Source organism: Carcharodon carcharias, chromosome 11 (assembly GCF_017639515.1).
Source record: "Carcharodon carcharias isolate sCarCar2 chromosome 11, sCarCar2.pri, whole genome shotgun sequence".
Lineage (NCBI taxonomy): Eukaryota > Metazoa > Chordata > Chondrichthyes > Lamniformes > Lamnidae > Carcharodon > Carcharodon carcharias.
This window is the reverse complement of record NC_054477.1, coordinates 18,178,146-18,196,491: the sequence shown is the minus strand read 5'-3', so window position 1 is coordinate 18,196,491 and position 18,346 is coordinate 18,178,146. Positions and strand designations below refer to the sequence as shown.

At 38.7% G+C, this 18,346-nt stretch overlaps 1 protein-coding gene across 1 annotated transcript in view; it reads right to left on the bottom strand.

Moving 5' to 3' along the window:
• Positions 1–18,346, bottom strand: part of prkx (protein kinase X-linked) — a 128,079-nt gene that overhangs the window by 21,856 nt on the left and 87,877 nt on the right. Inside the window, exon 6 of the mRNA XM_041199379.1 lies at positions 14,644–14,701. Within this exon, the coding sequence (XP_041055313.1) occupies positions 14,644–14,701 (58 nt within the window). The remainder of the gene's footprint in view (positions 1–14,643; positions 14,702–18,346) is intronic.

The following is an 18,346-nucleotide window of genomic DNA, read 5'->3' as shown; positions in this document are numbered from 1 at the left end:
GAGGAATGAAAGGGGACATTAGGTGATTATTTGAATAGAAACAATGTGCAGGGGTACAGGGAAAAGGCAGAGCAATGACACTAGGTCATAATGCTCATTTGGAGAGCCGGTGCTGACACGATGGGTTGAATGGCCTCCATCTGTGCCGTTAAAATTCTGTGATGTGTGCATAAATGATTCAAGGTGGCAGGATAGGTTCAGAAAGTGGTTAAAAAAGCACACAAGATCTTCAACTTTTCAACTAGGGGCACAGAGCACAAAAGCAATTTGCAGGGCTACAGAGGTGATTTGGGAGTGGGACTAGGTTGCTTTTACAGAGAACCGGCATGTACATGACAAGCCAAATGGCCGGCCGCTCTGTAACAATTCTATGATTCTAAGAAAGAGGTCCTGTGAATCTAATTTCCTGCTTTTATTTTAACATGTGACAAAGGAGCTCGAAAAGGGTGCAGCTGTGGATGTATCGTAAATGGATTTAAATAAGGCTTTTGATGCAGTTCTAGCGGAAAGGCTAGTGTTGAAAGTAACAAAAGCAGTCATCACTGTGAGTATTCTATAATGGATAACTCATTGAGTGGCAAAATCCAGAGGGTAAGTGGTACAGGAATCATCAGCCTAAGATCCAACAGTTGCTTGTTTTAGAACCTCTTTTGTTCAAAATCTTCACTGAGCAGATAACACAATGCTAATCAAATAGATTTCAATGGAGTGAATAACAAAGTTTTTCATTTGGGCACAAACAAAACTCCAGGAAGGTTCTATTACTTACATGGGAAGAAAATAACATATATAGAAATGAAAGGGATCGGGGTCCTGAATGACAATAAATTGAAACTATCACGAGAATGCTCACCGTTTGTAAAGCAATTTAAGTGTTGGAATGTATTAAAAGGTCAATATTGAGCAAAATTAAAAGGGTAAACCTGTCACTTTATAAATCACTGACATTCACTGCAGTTCAGAAAGGGTATTCCAGCTATTGAAAAGATGCAGAAGTACTTGATAACCAGAATGATTGAGGGAATGGAAGAATGGGAATACAAACAATTAAATAGATTGAGCACGAGACATTTTACACTTTTTCTTTTAATTTCAATTTGATAATATCTTTAATTCCCTTAGCCACAAATAATGCATCCTTCACTAAGAGTCTCTCTCACTGGAATGTATCTTTGCTGAACATTAATGCCTCCTTAAATGTCTTCCACTGCATTGCTACTGACCTGTCCCTTAACTTAATTTCCCATTTCACTTTAGCCAGCTGTGTCTTCATACCCTTATACTTGCCTTTATTGAAGTTCAAAACACTAGTCTTAGACCCACTCTTCTCTCCCTCAAACTGAATGCAAAATTCAATCATGTTATGATTATTGTTGCCCAGGGGCTCCTTTACTATGAAGTCATTAATTAATTTTGTCTCATTACACATCACCAGGTCTAAAATAGCCTGCTCCCTGGCTGGCTCCAGAATGTACTGCTCTAAGAACTGTCCCAAAACCACTAAGAACAGATGTCCCAAATCCTTGCACCAGCCAGGCAACACCTTAGATCTGTTGAACTCATCTCCAAAGACAGCATTTTCTCTGTCCTTTCACCAAAATGGCAGCCTAGCATTTGTCCTTGAGCCAATGAGAGGGACCTGAATGCTACAACCTCTGACAAGTGAAAGGGCAAATACTGAACCAAGAAGCCTTAAGATGTAGTTTGCCTTGATTTTTTTAAGTGTGAGATAGTGGAAATGAAAGGGCATGAGGGTAGAGTGGAGCAATTGGATAGGATAAATACAGATGAGAAACTCTGAAAAAGTGGTCCATAATGGCATGCATCCTAGAGATATTCAAATATACAAATAGTTTTGATAAACTAAATGAGCAATAATATTTTTACTTGTAGCAAGTGGTTACATAAAGAGTAAAATTTAGGATTATGAAAAGGGCGAAGAGAAAGACTGACAAGAATTTCTTTTAAATACTGTATTAAAATTTTAAAGTTTAATTAAAATTTTAAAATTAAGGATAGTATTAGGTCCAAAGTGGAGTCATGTAAAGTTGCTAAAAAAAAAGTAGCAAGCCTGTGGATTGGGGGCAGTTTAGAATTTAGCAAAGGAGGACCAAGAGATTGATCAAGAGGGGAAAAATAGAGTACGAGAGTAAACTTGCAAGGAACATAAAGGCAAACCGTAAAGGCTTCACGTATGTAAGAGAAAAAGGTTAGTGAAGACAAATGTAGGTTCCTTACAGTCTGAAATGGGAGAATTTACAATAGAGAACAATGAAACGGAAGCTACTTTACTTCTGTTTCATGGAAGAAGACACAAAAAACTTCCCAGAAATGTTAGGGAACCAAGGGTTTAGTGAGCAGGAGGAATTGAAGGAAATAGGTATTAGTTAAAAAAAAAAGTGCTGGAGAAATTAGTGGGACTGAAAGCCGATAAATCCCAGGGTCTGATAATCTATATCCCAGGGTACTGAAGGAAATGGCCATGGAAATAGTGAATGCATTGGTTGTCACCTTCCAAAATTCTATAGATTCTGGAATAGTCCCAGTAGATTAGAGGGTGGCAAATGTGAACCCACTATTTAAAAAAGGAGAGAGGGAGAAAATAGGCAATTACAAACCAATTAGCCTAACATCAGGAGTAAGGAAAATGCTAGAGTCTATTATAAAGGACACTTAGAAAATATCAACGGGATTAGACAAAGTCAACATGGAGTTATGAAAGGGAAATCATGTTTGACAAACCTACTGGAGTTTTTTTTGAGGACGTAACTGGTAGAATAGATAAATTTAATGTGATGTATTTGGATTTTCAGAAAGTTTTTGATAAGTCCCACGCAAGAGATCAGTGTGCAAAATTAAAGCACATAGAATTGGAGGTAATATATTGGCATAGATTAAGAATTGGTTAACAGACAGGAAACAGAGTAGGAATAAATATGTCTTTTCCTGAGTGGCAGGTGGTGACTAGTAGGGTCAGTGCTTGGGCCCCAGCTATTCACAATACATATCAATGATTTGGATAAGGGAACCAAATGTAATATTTCCAAGTTTGCTGACGACACAAAACTAGGTGATAATGCGAGTGGTTAGGAGGATGGTAAGAGGCTTCAAGGCGATTTAGACAAGATGAGTGATTGGGCAAACATATAGCAGATGAAGCATAATGTGGTAAGTATGAAGCCATCCACGTCAGCAGGAAAAACTGAACGGCAACAAGTAGTTAGGATGGCAAATGGCATGTCAGCCCTAATTGCAAGAGAAATTTAAGTACAGAAGCAAAGGAGTTTTACTGCAGTCCTACAGTGCCATGGTGAGACCACACCCGGAATATTGTGTGTAGTTTTGGTCTCCTTACCTAAGAAAGGATATACTTGCCATAGATGGAGTGCAGCAAAGGTTCATCAGGCTGCTTCCTGGGGTGGCAGGATTGTCGATTGAGGAGAGATTGGGTCGACTAGGCTTGCATCCACTTGAGTTTAAAAGAATGAGGGGGGATCTCATTGAAATGTATAAAATTCTGACAGGGCTGGACAGGCTGGATGTAGGGATAATGCTTCCTGTGGCCTAGGGATCTATAGCAAGGGGTCACAGTCTGAGGAAATGGGGTAGGTGATTTAGGACTGAGATGAGAAATTCCCTCACTAAGAGGGTGGTGAATCTGTAGAATTCTCTACCACAGAGGGCTGTGGAGGCCAAGTCACTGAATATTTTTGAGGAGGAAATAGATAAGACTTCTGGACGCTAAAGGCATCATGGGGTATAGGGGGAGAGTGGGCGTATAGCGTTGAGATAAGAGGATCAGCCATATTGAATGGTGGAGCAGGCTCAAAGGGCTGAATGACCTACTCCTGCTCTTATTTTCTACATTTCCATATATGGTTGTTAGGACACGGAATATCCTGCAAAAAACAGTGAGGGATACAAAATCTATAATACCTTTTAAAAGGGATGTGGATAAATATCTGAAATAAAATTTTAAAAAGGACATATGGGGAAAGATCGGGGAATGGAACTCCGGCCATCCATTTACCAAACTTGGCATGCGTAAACCTATTCCCACTGCTTTGTTTTTAGCTACTCACCTCTCACCGGACCACCCTGCCATGATTGCCATAAAATTAATCTGTTAAATTGGTGCATACTAAAGTTGACAGTCACTCAGCATGCCAATTACTTGATAATTGGGAAAAATGCAGCAGTTCGAAATCATTCCACATAGTCAATTGTCGATTGGAATGATAAGGCACATATTTTACTGCTTGCAAGCATGAGAACATGACTGAACATCTTGACTCAGAATAGTTTTCCATAAGCACAGTGTATAAAACTAGCATGGCATCTGCCAATTGTTGTTATATGGGGGTCAAGATAACAGATGACAGCTTAATCTGGGAGCCACACTTACAATGTCCACAGCCCATCAGCATTTCAATCACATGTGAATCGAAGAAATGTACAAAGCATGCTGTGAATTTAACCTGCAAGTGCTCTCCTGATGCACAGAGCTTCAAAAACTCAAATTACCAAGAATCAGCAGCTGCAGCTCCACCTAACTGGACAGGCTATCCAGCTACACCAACTGGTTGAATGATAATATTAAGGGAAATCAGGCCCTAGTCAGTCAGTTTTATGGATAGAATGGATGTCCTGTTTGGCAGGTTTCTAATGTAATGCTACCAAGAAAGAACTGCAAATCAAGACAAAGCCACATGTGTAGTTTTATTATGTAACAGATGCATTCAATTTTTTATGGCTTGTGCATTCAAATTTTTATGGGAATTAGTATTTTAGATTCGAAAGCAATGACAAAAAAGACTAACAATTGATGACTAAGCAAAGCTTTCAACAATAATTAAATTTTGAGAATCAATTTGTTGGGATCATCCCAAAAGTAAAATAAAATTGCTGTGTATTCACTCACTTTACCTGAACTTTGGAGACATTTATCTATTGGTTTCAAGCCATTCTATAACTTAGGTAATTGCAATGTCGCCACTTTAACTAAAAACAAATGTTACCCAGGGCTACCCTGCTAAAAAATACATAACATAATCATTCAGCAATTTGACCTATATGCAAGTTTATTTGAAACTTTGCATTCTCTAATTAATTTTACTCAGGAGAAAAGTCAGTGGTGAAGCATAAAATTGTGGGTATGCTAGTAATGACCTCCCAATTGTTGCTTCAAATCTACATGATTGGCAACTGCAATTTGCCTTGAGGATATAATATCTCAGTTTATAAATGGCTGACACCACAAAGAAAACCACAAATATCATATAAACTGTTTGGTAAGGTTTATTTGTAGAATTTGGCCAAATTAAGTAAACTATGAAAATTGTCATGCCCAGTGGGCCGTCATCACTGAATGGCCAGGAAAAGTTATAACAAAGCCTGAAGCTACAGCTTATAGGTAAAGTTGCTAACTGCTTATCTTCCTTGATGCATTACACGTAAGTCAACTTGTTACAAAATTTAAAATCACAAGGCTTCTTAAAAGAAAACAAACATTGCAGGGTAGCAATTCATCTCGGGCAGTGGTGTAAGATAAGTGGTACTGGATCTGGCGTCTGTTAGACAGCATCTGATATTCAATTCAGTTAATGGCAACAGAAACTGAATATTAGGTGCTGCTTATAACAGGTGGTTGATCCAATACTGCTTATTTCAATACCACCCGAGAAGAGTTTCAGCCCCAGCAACTTCTACATGATGCTAAAATGCCAGACATCTAATAGAAATAATCCCAAGCAAGAGTCCAAGCTAAATCAGCCATACAAATATCACTGTTGCAATGTGGCTGATTTTTTACCTTAAAATTAAATCTTAGGACTCACGAGATGATATGTCTTAGCTTTATAAGTTACTTAATATATTATTGTTCTTCTCATTTTCAACATGATATATTCATTTTGGTCTTAATGCTTACAAAGCACAGAGAAAACACATTTGTATGAAACTCATTCCAAATTAATAATTCTTTTTAAGTAGTACAAGATTCTGAAGGAGCTTGATAGGGTAGGCGTTGAGAGATTGTTTGCTGGTTGAGGAAACTATAACACAGTCTCAGCTTAAGAGGCTGATCAGTTAGGGCTGAGATGAGGAGAAACTGCTTCACTCAAATGGCCGTGAATCTTTGGAATTCTTTACCTCAGAAGACTGTGGATGTTCCATTGTTGAATATATATTAGACTGAGTAAGACAGGTTATTGGTCTCTCAGGGAATCAAGGGATAAGGGAAGGGGCCAGAAAGTACAGCTGAAGCCCAAGGTCTGCTATTATTGTACTGAATGGCAGAGCCGGCTTGACAGGCTGCATGGTCTACTCTCGTTCCTATTTCGTGTTCCTCCGTACAACTTTTGTTGCCTACAATTTTTCCACATTGAAAAAAATTGGCTTTAGTTTTTCTGTAAACTTTAAAAGCTGTTTTCAACGTATCAAGATCTAAAATATTGGCCTGACTGTGACTAGACCCATCTCAGAAATGGTCCTTGGGTTCCAAAAAAAGTCTTCATTGAACAAGTCTTCTCATCTGGTTCACCAACAACAAGATTACGCCCAGATAAAATTGGTTATCCACAGCATATCAGGGGTTGAAGCAAATCTTCTTTACCATGATGCTACCCAAAAATATCACTAATAAAAGTATTACTCTTATAATAATCTAGCAGGGGAGTGATAGCATAAATTATACAAATAGAGTGCAGTATAACACTCCCAACAGTGAATTTTATTAAGTCCAATAACAGAAATACCAATGGCAACAAATCTCAACTGCTTGATTAGATTTGTTCCATATATACCATATTTATGTACTGCTTGGAAAGTATACTATATTTATGATCAAACTACTTAATTACAGGAATGGAAAGGCCTACGGTAAAAGGCCACCTATATAACAAAATAAGTTTGATTTGACAGTTCCATCAGGCGGCTATTTTTTGTTTCACAATAAATTCTTAAAACAAAATGAAAACCATGAGATCTTGCATTGAGGTACTCTACTAATGAACCACCACTTTCTAACGATATCTTATATCTGGGAAATCAAACACTATGAGGACAAATTCTTCCTCATTTTTTTTTTTAGAACATTGCTATTAATTGTCCCACTAGCAAACACTAACCTTTTTGTCTTATGTGCACTGGCACAACTGGTCAACTTTCAAAAAACCCTCAGACATTCCTTGATGACTTGCTGAACCAATGGCTCTCCTTGCTGGCTGTCCATCCTTTCAAATTTATAATTGTTAGTCCATCCAAAACTGCACCGCTCGATTCTGCACCAAATTCCTCTTGCCCGTTTCATCACCCCCACCTCCCAACCCCCTCTCCACCCACCACCATCCTTTTTGGCCATTATTGGCACCCAGTCCCTTCACTCCTCATATTTAAAATCCTTGTCCAACACTCTCTCCTTAAACTGTTCGTATGACTCCAGCTACTTGTGCATCCTATTTCCTCTTACGCTATTCATCCTTCTAGATTCCACTTTCAGGAATTCCATCCCTGCACCCCTCAGCCTCTCCAATCTTTGACATCCTCATTAAAACCCACCTCTTTGACCAAGATTTGCATCATTCCTCCTAATCTCTCCTCCTTTGACTTGGCGTCCATTTTCCTCATGCTTCTGTGAGGTGTTTTTCTATGTTAAAAGTGTTATATAAATGCAAGTTGTTATTCTTTGGTCATAAGTGAGTTTTAAAATTTTAACTAAAACAAATAGTGCAAGTACAAAACTAATATTGTTTGGTTTCAGTGAAGTTCCTCTGTTACAAGGCACTTGACAATTTATAAAATTTGAGATTGAGCAAATTTTTGAAAGGGCAATGGTCTCTTGAATAAATAAATAAACACATTCAGCTGATATTCACTCCCTCTGCTCTATATAAGTCACAATTTATTTTTTGACTAAAATAGGCAGGATTAAGATACCAAACAGCAGAAAGAGAACTGAAGCGCAACACAATAACTGGTAGGACCAACACCTAACTATGCAACGTTTTAAAGAAAAGTAAAGCATTGACTGGGTGCAAACCTCATATGTGCAAACTGAACATGAACATATGAATTAGGAGTAGGCCACTCGGTCATTCGAGCATGCTCTGCCATTCAATAAGATCATGGCTCATTTAATTTTAGCCTCAACTCCACATTCCTGCCTACCCCCGATAACCTTTCACCCCCTTGCTTATCAAGAATCTATCTACTTCTGCCTTAAAGATAATCAAAGACTCTGCCTCAACCACCTTTCGATGAAGGGAATTCCAAAGTCTCATAACCCTCAGAGAAAACTTTGTTCCTCATCTGTCTTAAATGGGTGACCCCTTATTTTTAAAATGTGAACCCTAGTTCTAGATTCTCCCACAAGATAAGACATCCTTTTCACATTGACCCTGTCAAGTCCCCTCAGGATTTGATATGACTCAATCAAGTTGCCTCTTAGTCTTCTAAATTCCAGTGGATACAAGCCCAGGCTGTCCAGCCTTTCCTCATAAAACAATCCACCCATTCCAGGTATTAATCTAGTAAACCTTCTCTGAACTTTTTCCAATGCATTTACATCTTTCCTTAAATAGGGAGACCAACACTGTACACAGTACTCTAGACGTGGCCCTGTATAACTGAAGCATAACTTCATTTTTGTAATCAATTCCCCATGCAATAAATGATACCATTCTATTAGCTTTGCTAATTACTTGCTGTACCTGCATACTAATCTTTTGCGATTCATGCATGAGGACACCCAGGTCCCTCTGCATCTCAGAGCTCTGCAATCTCTCACCATTTAGATAATATGCTTCTTTTCATTTATCCTACCAAAAAGACAACCTCACATTTTCCCACATTATATTCCATTTGCCAGATCTTTGTCCATTCACTTATCTATAGCCTTTATTGTAGACTCCTTACATCCTCTTCACAACTTACTTTCCTATCTTTGTGTCATCAGCAAATTTAGTAACCATACCATCTGTCCCTTCATCTAAATCACTTAAATAAATTGTAAAGAGTTGAGGCTCCAGTGCTGATCCCTGTGGCACACTAGTCACATCCTGACAACCAGAAAATGACCCATTTATGCCTCTTTTGTTTCCTGTTAGCTAGCCAACCTTCTACCCATGTCAATATGTTACCCTCTACAACATGAGCTTTTATTTTCTACAATAGTCTTTGATGTGGCACCTCATCAAATGCCTTCTGAAAATCTAAGTGCTGTACCTTCACCGGTTCCCCTTTACCCACAACACACGTTACTTCGTCAAAAAACTTCATTAAATTGGTTAAACATGATTTCCCTCTCACAAAACCATGTTGACTCTGCCCAATTACCTTGAATTTACACAAGTGCCCTGCTATAACATCTTTAATAATAGCTTCTAACATTTTCCCTATGACCGATGTTAAGTTAATTGGCCTGTAGTTTCTTGTTTTCCATCTCCCTCCCTTTTTGAATAAAGGAGTTACATTTCCTGTCTTCCAATTTAATGGAATCTTCCCCAAATCTATGCAATTTTGTAAAATTGAAACCATTGCATCCTCTATCTCACTAGCCGCTTCTTTTAAGGCCCTAGGATGAAATCCATCAGGAACCAAGGAATTGTTGGAACTGCAGGTTGACAAGTACGACTTCTCTGGTGATTGTAATTTTCTTGAGTTCCTCCCTCCTTTCCAATTCCTGATTTATAGCTATTTCTGGGATGTTCTTTGTATTCTCTATCGTGAAGACCGATGCAAAATATCGGCTTAATTCATCTGCCATTTCCTGATTTTACATTATTAATTACTCAGACTTGCCTTCCAAAGGGCCAACACTCACTTTGTTAACTTTATTCTTTTTTTTTAAATATCTATAGAAACTCTTAATGTGTCTCTTATTATTTCTAGCTAGCATTTGCTCGTACACTAAGTTTTCTTTCCTTATCTAAACAGGGAACTACAGACCTGTTAGTCTTATATCAGTCGGAGGGAAAATGCTACAATTTATTATAGAGGTTGTGATAAATGGATGCGAGGATAATCATGATCTGATTGGGCGTAGTCAGCATGGATTTGCGAATGGGAAATCATGTTTGATGAATTGTTGGAGTTTTTATTGAAAATATTACTAACAAAATTGATAAAGGAGAGTTGATGGACGTATTATACTTGGATTTTCAGAAGGCTTTTGATAAAGTTGTAAACAAAATAAAAGCACATGGAATAAGGGGCAATATACTGGCACAGATTAAGGACTGGCTAACAGGCAGAAAACAGTAGGAATAAACAGGTCATTCTCGCGTTGGCAGGCTGTTACTGGTGGGGTACCACAAGGATCAGTACTTGGGCCCCAGCTGTTCACGATATATATCAATGATTTGGATGTGGGGACCAAATGTAATATTTCCAAATTTGTGGATGATACGAAGCTAGGCAGGAATGTGTGCTGTGAGGAAGATGTCAAGTGGCTACGGAGGATTTGGACAGACTTAGAAGGCAAGAACATGGCAGTTGGAATATAATGTGGAAAAATGTGAGGTTATCCACTTTGGTAGAAGGAACAGAAGTGCAGACTATTTCCTAAATGGTAAGAGATTAGAAAGTGTAGATGTAAAGGGGCCTGGGCGTCCTTGTCCATAAGTCACTGAAAGCTAACATGCAGATACAGCAGGTAATTAGGGAGGCTAATGGATTGTTAGCCTTTATCACAAGAGGATTTGAGTACAGGAGTAGTGAAGTCTTGCTTCAATATTGTACAGAAGCTTGGTTAGACTGCATCTGGAGTACTATGTGCAGTTTTGGTTCTCTTACCTCAGAAAGGATATTATTGCCATAGAGGGAGTGTATCAAAGGTTCACCAAACTTGTTTCAGGAATGGTGGGACTGATTCTGAAGAGAGTTAGGGGAAACTAGGTCTGTATTCTCTAGAGTTTCGAAGAAAGAGAGGTGATCTCATTGAAACCTACAAAATACTTAAAGGAATAGAGAGGGTAGATGCAAGTAAGATGTTTCCCCTGGTTGGGGAGTCTAGAACCAGGGGGACACAATTTCAAAATAAGGGGGAAGACACTTAGGGCTGAGGTGAGGAAAAATTTCTTTACTTAAGAGGGTTGTGAATCTTTGGAATTTTCTACCCCAGAGGGTCATGGAAGCTCAGTCATTGAGAATGTTTAAGGTAGAGATTGATAGATTTCTGATTAACAATAATGTAAAGGGTCATGGGGATAGTGTGGGGAAAAATGCATTGAAATGGATGATCAACCATGATCGTATTGAATGGCAGAGCAGGCTCAATGGGCTGAATGGCCTTCTCCTGTTCCTATGTTCCTAATCTTTTGGTCATTCTTTGCTTTTTTTTATATTCTGTCCAATCCTCTGACCTGCCACCCATCTTAATTTTTTAAATTAACCATAGATGGTGGGTGGTCCTCTTTCAATTTTTCTTCCTCGTTGGAATGTATTGATTCTGTGTATTCTGAAATATCCCCTTAAATATTTGCCACTGCATCTCTATTGACCTATCCCTTAACTTAAATTGCCAGTTCACTTTGGCTAGGTCTGCTCATTTTTGCCCTTATTTAACGTTTAAAATACTAGTCTTAGACCACTCTTTTCTCTCCCTCAAACTGAACATAAAATTCAATTATATTATGATCATTACTACTTATGGATGCATTTACTATGAGGTCATTAATTAATCCTATCTTGTTGCACAATACCAGGTCTAGTATAGCCTGCTCCCTGTTTGGCTCCAGAGTGTAATCTCAGAAATTATCCTGAAATCATTCTATAAATTCATCATCTACACTACCTTTGAAAAAAGTCAGATGGGCAATCTATATGTAGATTAAAATTACCTTTGAGGTTCTGCTTCTTAATTTGGTCCTCATACTGACTGTGCAGAACTTCTTTCCTTGTGCTGCCTATGTCGTTGGTTCCTACATGGACTGCAGCTACTGGATCCTCCCCCTCCCACTAAGTTCCTCTCCAGCCCTGAGCAGTTATTGTGAACACTGGCACTGGGCAGGCAACACAACCTTCTGGACTCTCACTCTCTGCTGCATAGAACAAGGTAAATCCCCTTTATTATACTGATCCTTACCACCACTACATATCTTTTTGCTCCCCCCACTTGAACGGCTTCCTGTACCATGGTGTCATAGCCAGTCTGTTCATCTACCCTGCAGATCTCACATTCGTCCACACAGGTTGTAAGCACCTCAAACTTGTTTGACAAACGCAAAGTCTGAGTCTCCTCCATTCCTGTCTGCTTGATCCCTTTGCCTGCTTCACTCATGTCACATCCTCCTGTCCCTCACTGCTGACCAAAACAGACCACCCTATTCTAAGAGGTTTGATTGTCTCCTGACACAAAGTGTCCAGGTATTTCTTTCTTTCCCTCCTTCATGTTGCACAGTGTCTGCAGTTCAGTTTGTAGTTCAGTAACCCTGATCCAGAATTCCTCCAGCTGCTTACACTTTCTGCAGATGTGTTTATCCTGGGTCGGCTTGGCATCCAAAAGCTCCCACATATCTTTCAAAAATTTAGGTAGACCCTTATTCCAGCATAAATTGGTGAACTAAAATTTTCTATACTGGACCCTATTCTGGCTGGGACGATCACCAAGAGGTAGGGAGGAACAAACTAAAGAACAACCCTTCATTTACATAGTACCTTTCATTTCTCAGTGCATCCCAATGTGTTACACATTCAATGAATTAGCTAGTCACTGCCACTTGTAGGACCCTGCTGTGCTGCATCTGCTACAGAAAAATGAGATGATTAACCTATTAAACTGTTTTGTGGTGTTGGTCGAGGGATGAACGTTGACAAGGACACAGAACTCTCTGTTCTTCTTGGAAAAGATCCATGAGAACATATAACTCTAAACAGTCAAGACCCCATTAGAAAGCCTGTACCTTTGACAATATAGCACTCCCTCAGTACTACATTGAATTGACTGCCTAGAATTATTTGCTCAAATCCTGGATTTGTACTTGAATCTGCAACCTAAGTGATGAGGTTGCTATTATGGTGGACTTAGTTCACTCATCCCTATTTAATCAGCTTGAAGCATCTTTCCTATAAGAAAGATTAGCACCAAAGCTTTTCATTCAAGTGACTCTCTCCTTTATTAGAAGTTGAGCTTACAAGGTAATTACTGATGAGGTCCATTTAATTCATCTCATGTATTCAGAATGGCCCTAAAGTTCTACCATTGCAGTACCTAATTAGTTCTTAACTTATTCCAAAGTTTTCATTTCCACCATTCTATCAGGGTATCAGTTTCATTAGCAGTTTACTGTGTTAAAAACTTCCTGGTATCAATCCTAGATTTGACTTTAGTTTAAACCTGTCTACTCACACACTTTTAACTCAAAGTAATGTTCTAGATTTGCCTTTTGCCATACCTCTATAGGACCCCATTTAAAACATCTCCTTCCAAGGTAGGAGGTGCCATATGGCCCCAATATTCCCTTATTGAAAGTTCCAAGACTCTTTTAATTACTCTTTTCTGCCCTACCTCCCAGCTTGAATGTCTTCTTCTGGCCAGACAACTAGAACTCAACAAAGTATTCAAAATATGGTTTAACCAAAGTCCAACATAGTTTGATAATGACTTCCTCTGACTTGCATTCTACTGTTTTAACTTTTCGCCCAATATTCTGTTGGGTTTATTAAGCTGCTGCTCTCCATGGCTTGGCTTTGCACTGAGCCTCCAAAGATTCCAAGTCCTTTTCAACTTCACTCTTCAATACATGTGTTGTTTATCTTTCCTTTCAGTGTAAAATACTTCACATTTGTCGGTATTAAATTTCATCCTCCTCTGTTCTAACCAGTTGCATATTTGCCCAATTTATTCTGTAACTTTTGTGCTGCCTGCTTAAAAGTCACTGACTCTCCTAGTTGGGTAGTGTTACCACATTAGGTCGCTGAAATGGTAGATAAAAGCAGTTGTGAAATCTGGTTAATTTTCCATCCTTAAATTGAACACAAAGATCTAAAGATCTGTTAATTTGTCCTCATTTTTTCTGTGGTTCAAGGTTTTAAACTGAAACTCAAACAGTCTGGGAATATAAAAAATTGTTGGGAAGAATTTGCAGCGTTTGCAAGAAATTCAGGGTAGGCAGTATTATGTCTAGGAATGGGCTGCAGCCAACATTCCTTACCAAAAGTGTCGCTGGAGGGAGGGAGAAAATGCGAAGGCGAGAAGAGGTGCGTGGGTGAGGGGGCGTGCAGGAGGGAGCGAGGGAAGGAGGGAGGAGGCCGGGGGTGAGAGTCAGGGCCCCGGGGATGGTGGGCGGGGTCGTGCGAGGGGGTGGCAGGGGGGCCACGGGGGCGCGCAAGGGAGGGGGCTGCGGACGAGAGAGAGAATTCTGTTCAAATCATTTGCTCCTAGCTCACCTTGGCTCAGCAGTTTTAAAAACAGAAATAAAATTGAACACTAAGTTCCATGTAGCAATTCAGAAAATACAGTTTCCTTTCACATTATTGATGCTTACCTCCAATTAAAGGCAGTGAATGGTTTTAAAGAGCCATCAGTTCTAAAGAACAGGACAACTGTTCAACATAGTTTACATCAATTACATAATTCCAAATCTGTAATTTCAATGATGAAGCTTACGTTATATGGTGGTTTCCATCAACGTATCTGTTACTTACCTTCATATTTCCTAATCGTCTTGTCCTGTCAATAACTAGGAGCTTTTTTATGAGGTCTCTGAAACGTAAAAAAGTGTACATGTAACATCAGAAATATTATTTCCGATACAGTAAAAGACTTGGCAAACATTAATGATCTCATTTGAACATGTATAAACAGAATATAAGCAAATCCGTTAAAGTTATCTAAAATAGTATCATTGGCTAGTAACAGGTCATGTAATGATGTTTAAAAAACTGACTTTTTAAACAATTGAAAGGCTAGCACAAGGATTGAAATGTTTTGTAATTTTGCACAAATTAACCTGAATGGAAGGCTAGCATAGCTAACATGTTCCATTTCCATATATTGCTAGATCTCCTGGGTCATTGCTCATGGTTATTCGAAGGTAGAGACGTGAGAGAAAAGGAAAGATGCAGGTCAGTCAAAAACATGTCAATTCTCAATAGCAGAGGCTCAAAAACTATTACAATCCAAAGATTGCCTCAAAGATCTAAACTCCTGAAACGAGTTGCAGAAGACGATCTTAAACATAAGGCAGCAGGAACAGGATTAGGCCATTCAATCTTGCTCCACCACACAATGAGACCTTGAATTAGTCTTGAAAATTTCAATTGACCCATTATCCACAGCCTCTTCAGGGGATGGCAGAAAGAAGAAAAAGAGTTCCAGATTACTACTCTCCTTTGTCTGAAGAAGTGCTTCCTAGAGTCCCTCCTAACTGGTTTAGCTCAAACTTTAACATTATGTCACTTTGCGCTGGATTTCCTCAAAGATAATAGTAATTAATATTATTTGAAGCATTGAAACAAGGATGGGAAAGCTTACAGGGAAGTTTCTTTTTTGTGTTTTTCTACACGAGTATTTTGTGTCTTGGCAGTGATTTTTTTTTTAAATTTAGGAACATATACTAGGTTGAATGGGGTGCCAAACTGGCCAATAAAATAAACATTTTTTCTGGTTCTTCTTTCAGGAATGGGATTTTTGGACAATATTGCATACATGTATATTCCTGCTTTTAAGAAATGTGAAATTTGAAACAATCAATATTCTCTGTTCCCTATCATGTCCATCAAATGCCAAGCAAACACTCAGTGGAAGCAAAATACAATGATATGTCTCTACCTTTAGACTTCATGAAAGGAAAAGGAAAGTACAGGGAAAGTAATTTTCAAGTATGATTTTAAAATTGAATGTGGCGTCTGTCTGGGCAGCATGTAATCTCCTTTCACATGGAGAGGTGGGTTTTCTGGTTTCTGCTCTGCATCCAGTGATGTACATTGTATTGGGGTGGCCCATGTACACAATGTAACAACTCCATTCAGCTAAAAATGAGAGCAGATACCTCAGGCCACTCTGGGTATGATCCACAGGCCAGTCTTTCTCCCCACTATACCACTGTCAAATCATCCTGAACTCTAAAAGGCCTTCATTTCCTAAATGTGTACAATGTAACAATCTACCCTAATGTACCAATGTCTGCCTTTAGTACTGTACAACAAACTGTATAGCGAATGCATAAAATATGTTTTAAGTTTTCTTTAACTGAAGGACAAAGTCTTGTCTGGCATCTGTATATTACATACAAAAAAAACACGACCTATGCCCAACCAATCATTGATAGATCAATTGGACAAACTTCACATATATCAGTTGCAAACTATCTGAATCCAAGTTAACACTAGTGTAACCTCCCCCGACTATGATTAGGGAACTGAGACAGAGGTTTACCTTCAGTCAATTGTGCTGTCCCTCAGTGCTCAGTAAACGGAGCAAAAAATATTCTATCCCAAGCACCAACATCCCTCATAATGATAGGCACAAACAAACAAAAAAAGTCGCAGTACCTAATTGATGAGGTGAGACCCCATTGGACCTCAAAGCGCTAAATAGCTTGGATTCACTGTAGCTAACAGGAAGAGACAAAATTCCCACAAAAAAATGATTAGTTTTGATGATTTAATTCCCATGCAATAAAAACAGAATAAGCACATTACTATATTCCTATCTGTTAAATTGTATTGTGTATATGAGCTTGTATTTATATAGCCACTTTCATTTCCTCAGGATGTTCCAAAATGCTTTATAGCAAATGATTGCTAAGTACTGTCACTATCTTTGCAGAGAAATACTCCAGGAGAATCCCCCCAAACAGCAACGAGATGAATAATGAGTCCCCTCCCCCGTCCTTGCCCTGTTGTCCTGCAAATTTTTTTTCTCTTTGGATAATTATCCAATTCCCTTTTGAAAAACACGATTGAATCTTCCTCTTCCACACTCAGGCAGTACACTTCAGATCCTAACCACGGTGTAAAAATTTTTAATGCTGTCTTTGGTTCTTTTGCCAGTGACCCTATATTGGTGTCCTTTGCTTCTTGAGCCTTCTGTCAATGAGACCAGTTTCTCTCTATCTGTCCCTCAAGATTTTGAACACCTCTATCAAATCTCCTCTGAACCTTCTGTTCTCCAATCTATCCATATAACTGAAGTACCTCATCTCTGGAACCAGTCTCATAAATTTTTTCAGCAAATGCTGTCACATCATTCCTAAAGTGTGGTGCCCAGAATTGGATATGATATTCCAACTGAGGTTGAACTAGTATCTTACAAAGGATTCACCATAACTTCCTTTGGTTTTGTACTCGATGCCTCCATTTATAAAGCCCAAGATCACTTACCTTTCTCATCTGGCCCTTCCATTTTCAAGGTACTGCTGGCCAGAATCTCAAAATAAGCACTACTATTCATAGTTATTAGTAGGGTTGGAATAATTTGCCACAATTGACGATTGATAACAAAAATCTTTAAAAATATTTTTTAAAAGGCAGTGGGTAATTAGTTGAATGTGTACAGGTATAGGGAAAAAGCACAGACAAGAAGCACCAATGGCCTCCTCCTGGGTTTATGCTTCTGACAGAAAGATAGAACTGGTTAGAAAATAAAAACAACAATTAAAGTGTAAAGAAGAGTAAAAAGAAAGCACTTTGACACTCAGTGTACATAGCTTAACTTTTTTTTTAGTAGCAGTGACACCATTAAGTACAAATGAGAGAGCAGCACATAGCTCTCCTTGAGGTCCTTGCATAGGTGGCTAGTGTGAAACAGGAAGAGATGAAAATAAAACACTAGTCCAAAAGCGCAGAGCACACATGTAACAGAAATATAGCAAAGACAGACCTGCTTGATTACAATACATGCTTGTAGCTCTTCTATATTTATTATAATTCCTATGACTAATCAGTGATTTCTCAAACATCACACTGCCATTTTGATTAGGCTCTAGTATCTAGAACAAGCCATGCAGCCCCATGTAACAACATTTGAAAAGCCCAAAAAAAACCTCCACAAATTTTGATTTCCATCATTAACAACCTCAGCTTATGCTTGTGTTATATAAATTTTGTATGTTGGAGAATAAAGGCACTATGCTGTTAGTCTGTTTGCTTCTGTAACGCCATCATCAGCAAAGAAACGGCCCCTTAAATCTGTCACTATGTGCAAGGCATTTCCATGCTATGGCGCAAAGGTACAGTGGAACTAAAGTAAACTTAACAAGAGAATGTGTGACTTATTCAACTGAACAAATGCTGCAGAAGGTGGCAAGCATTTAAATAACATTACAATATTAAGTCTTGTGCCAGCAGGCTGTGAAGAATAACTGCAATGCAATTTATCTGTATATGGCTTCAAACCTTATTCTAA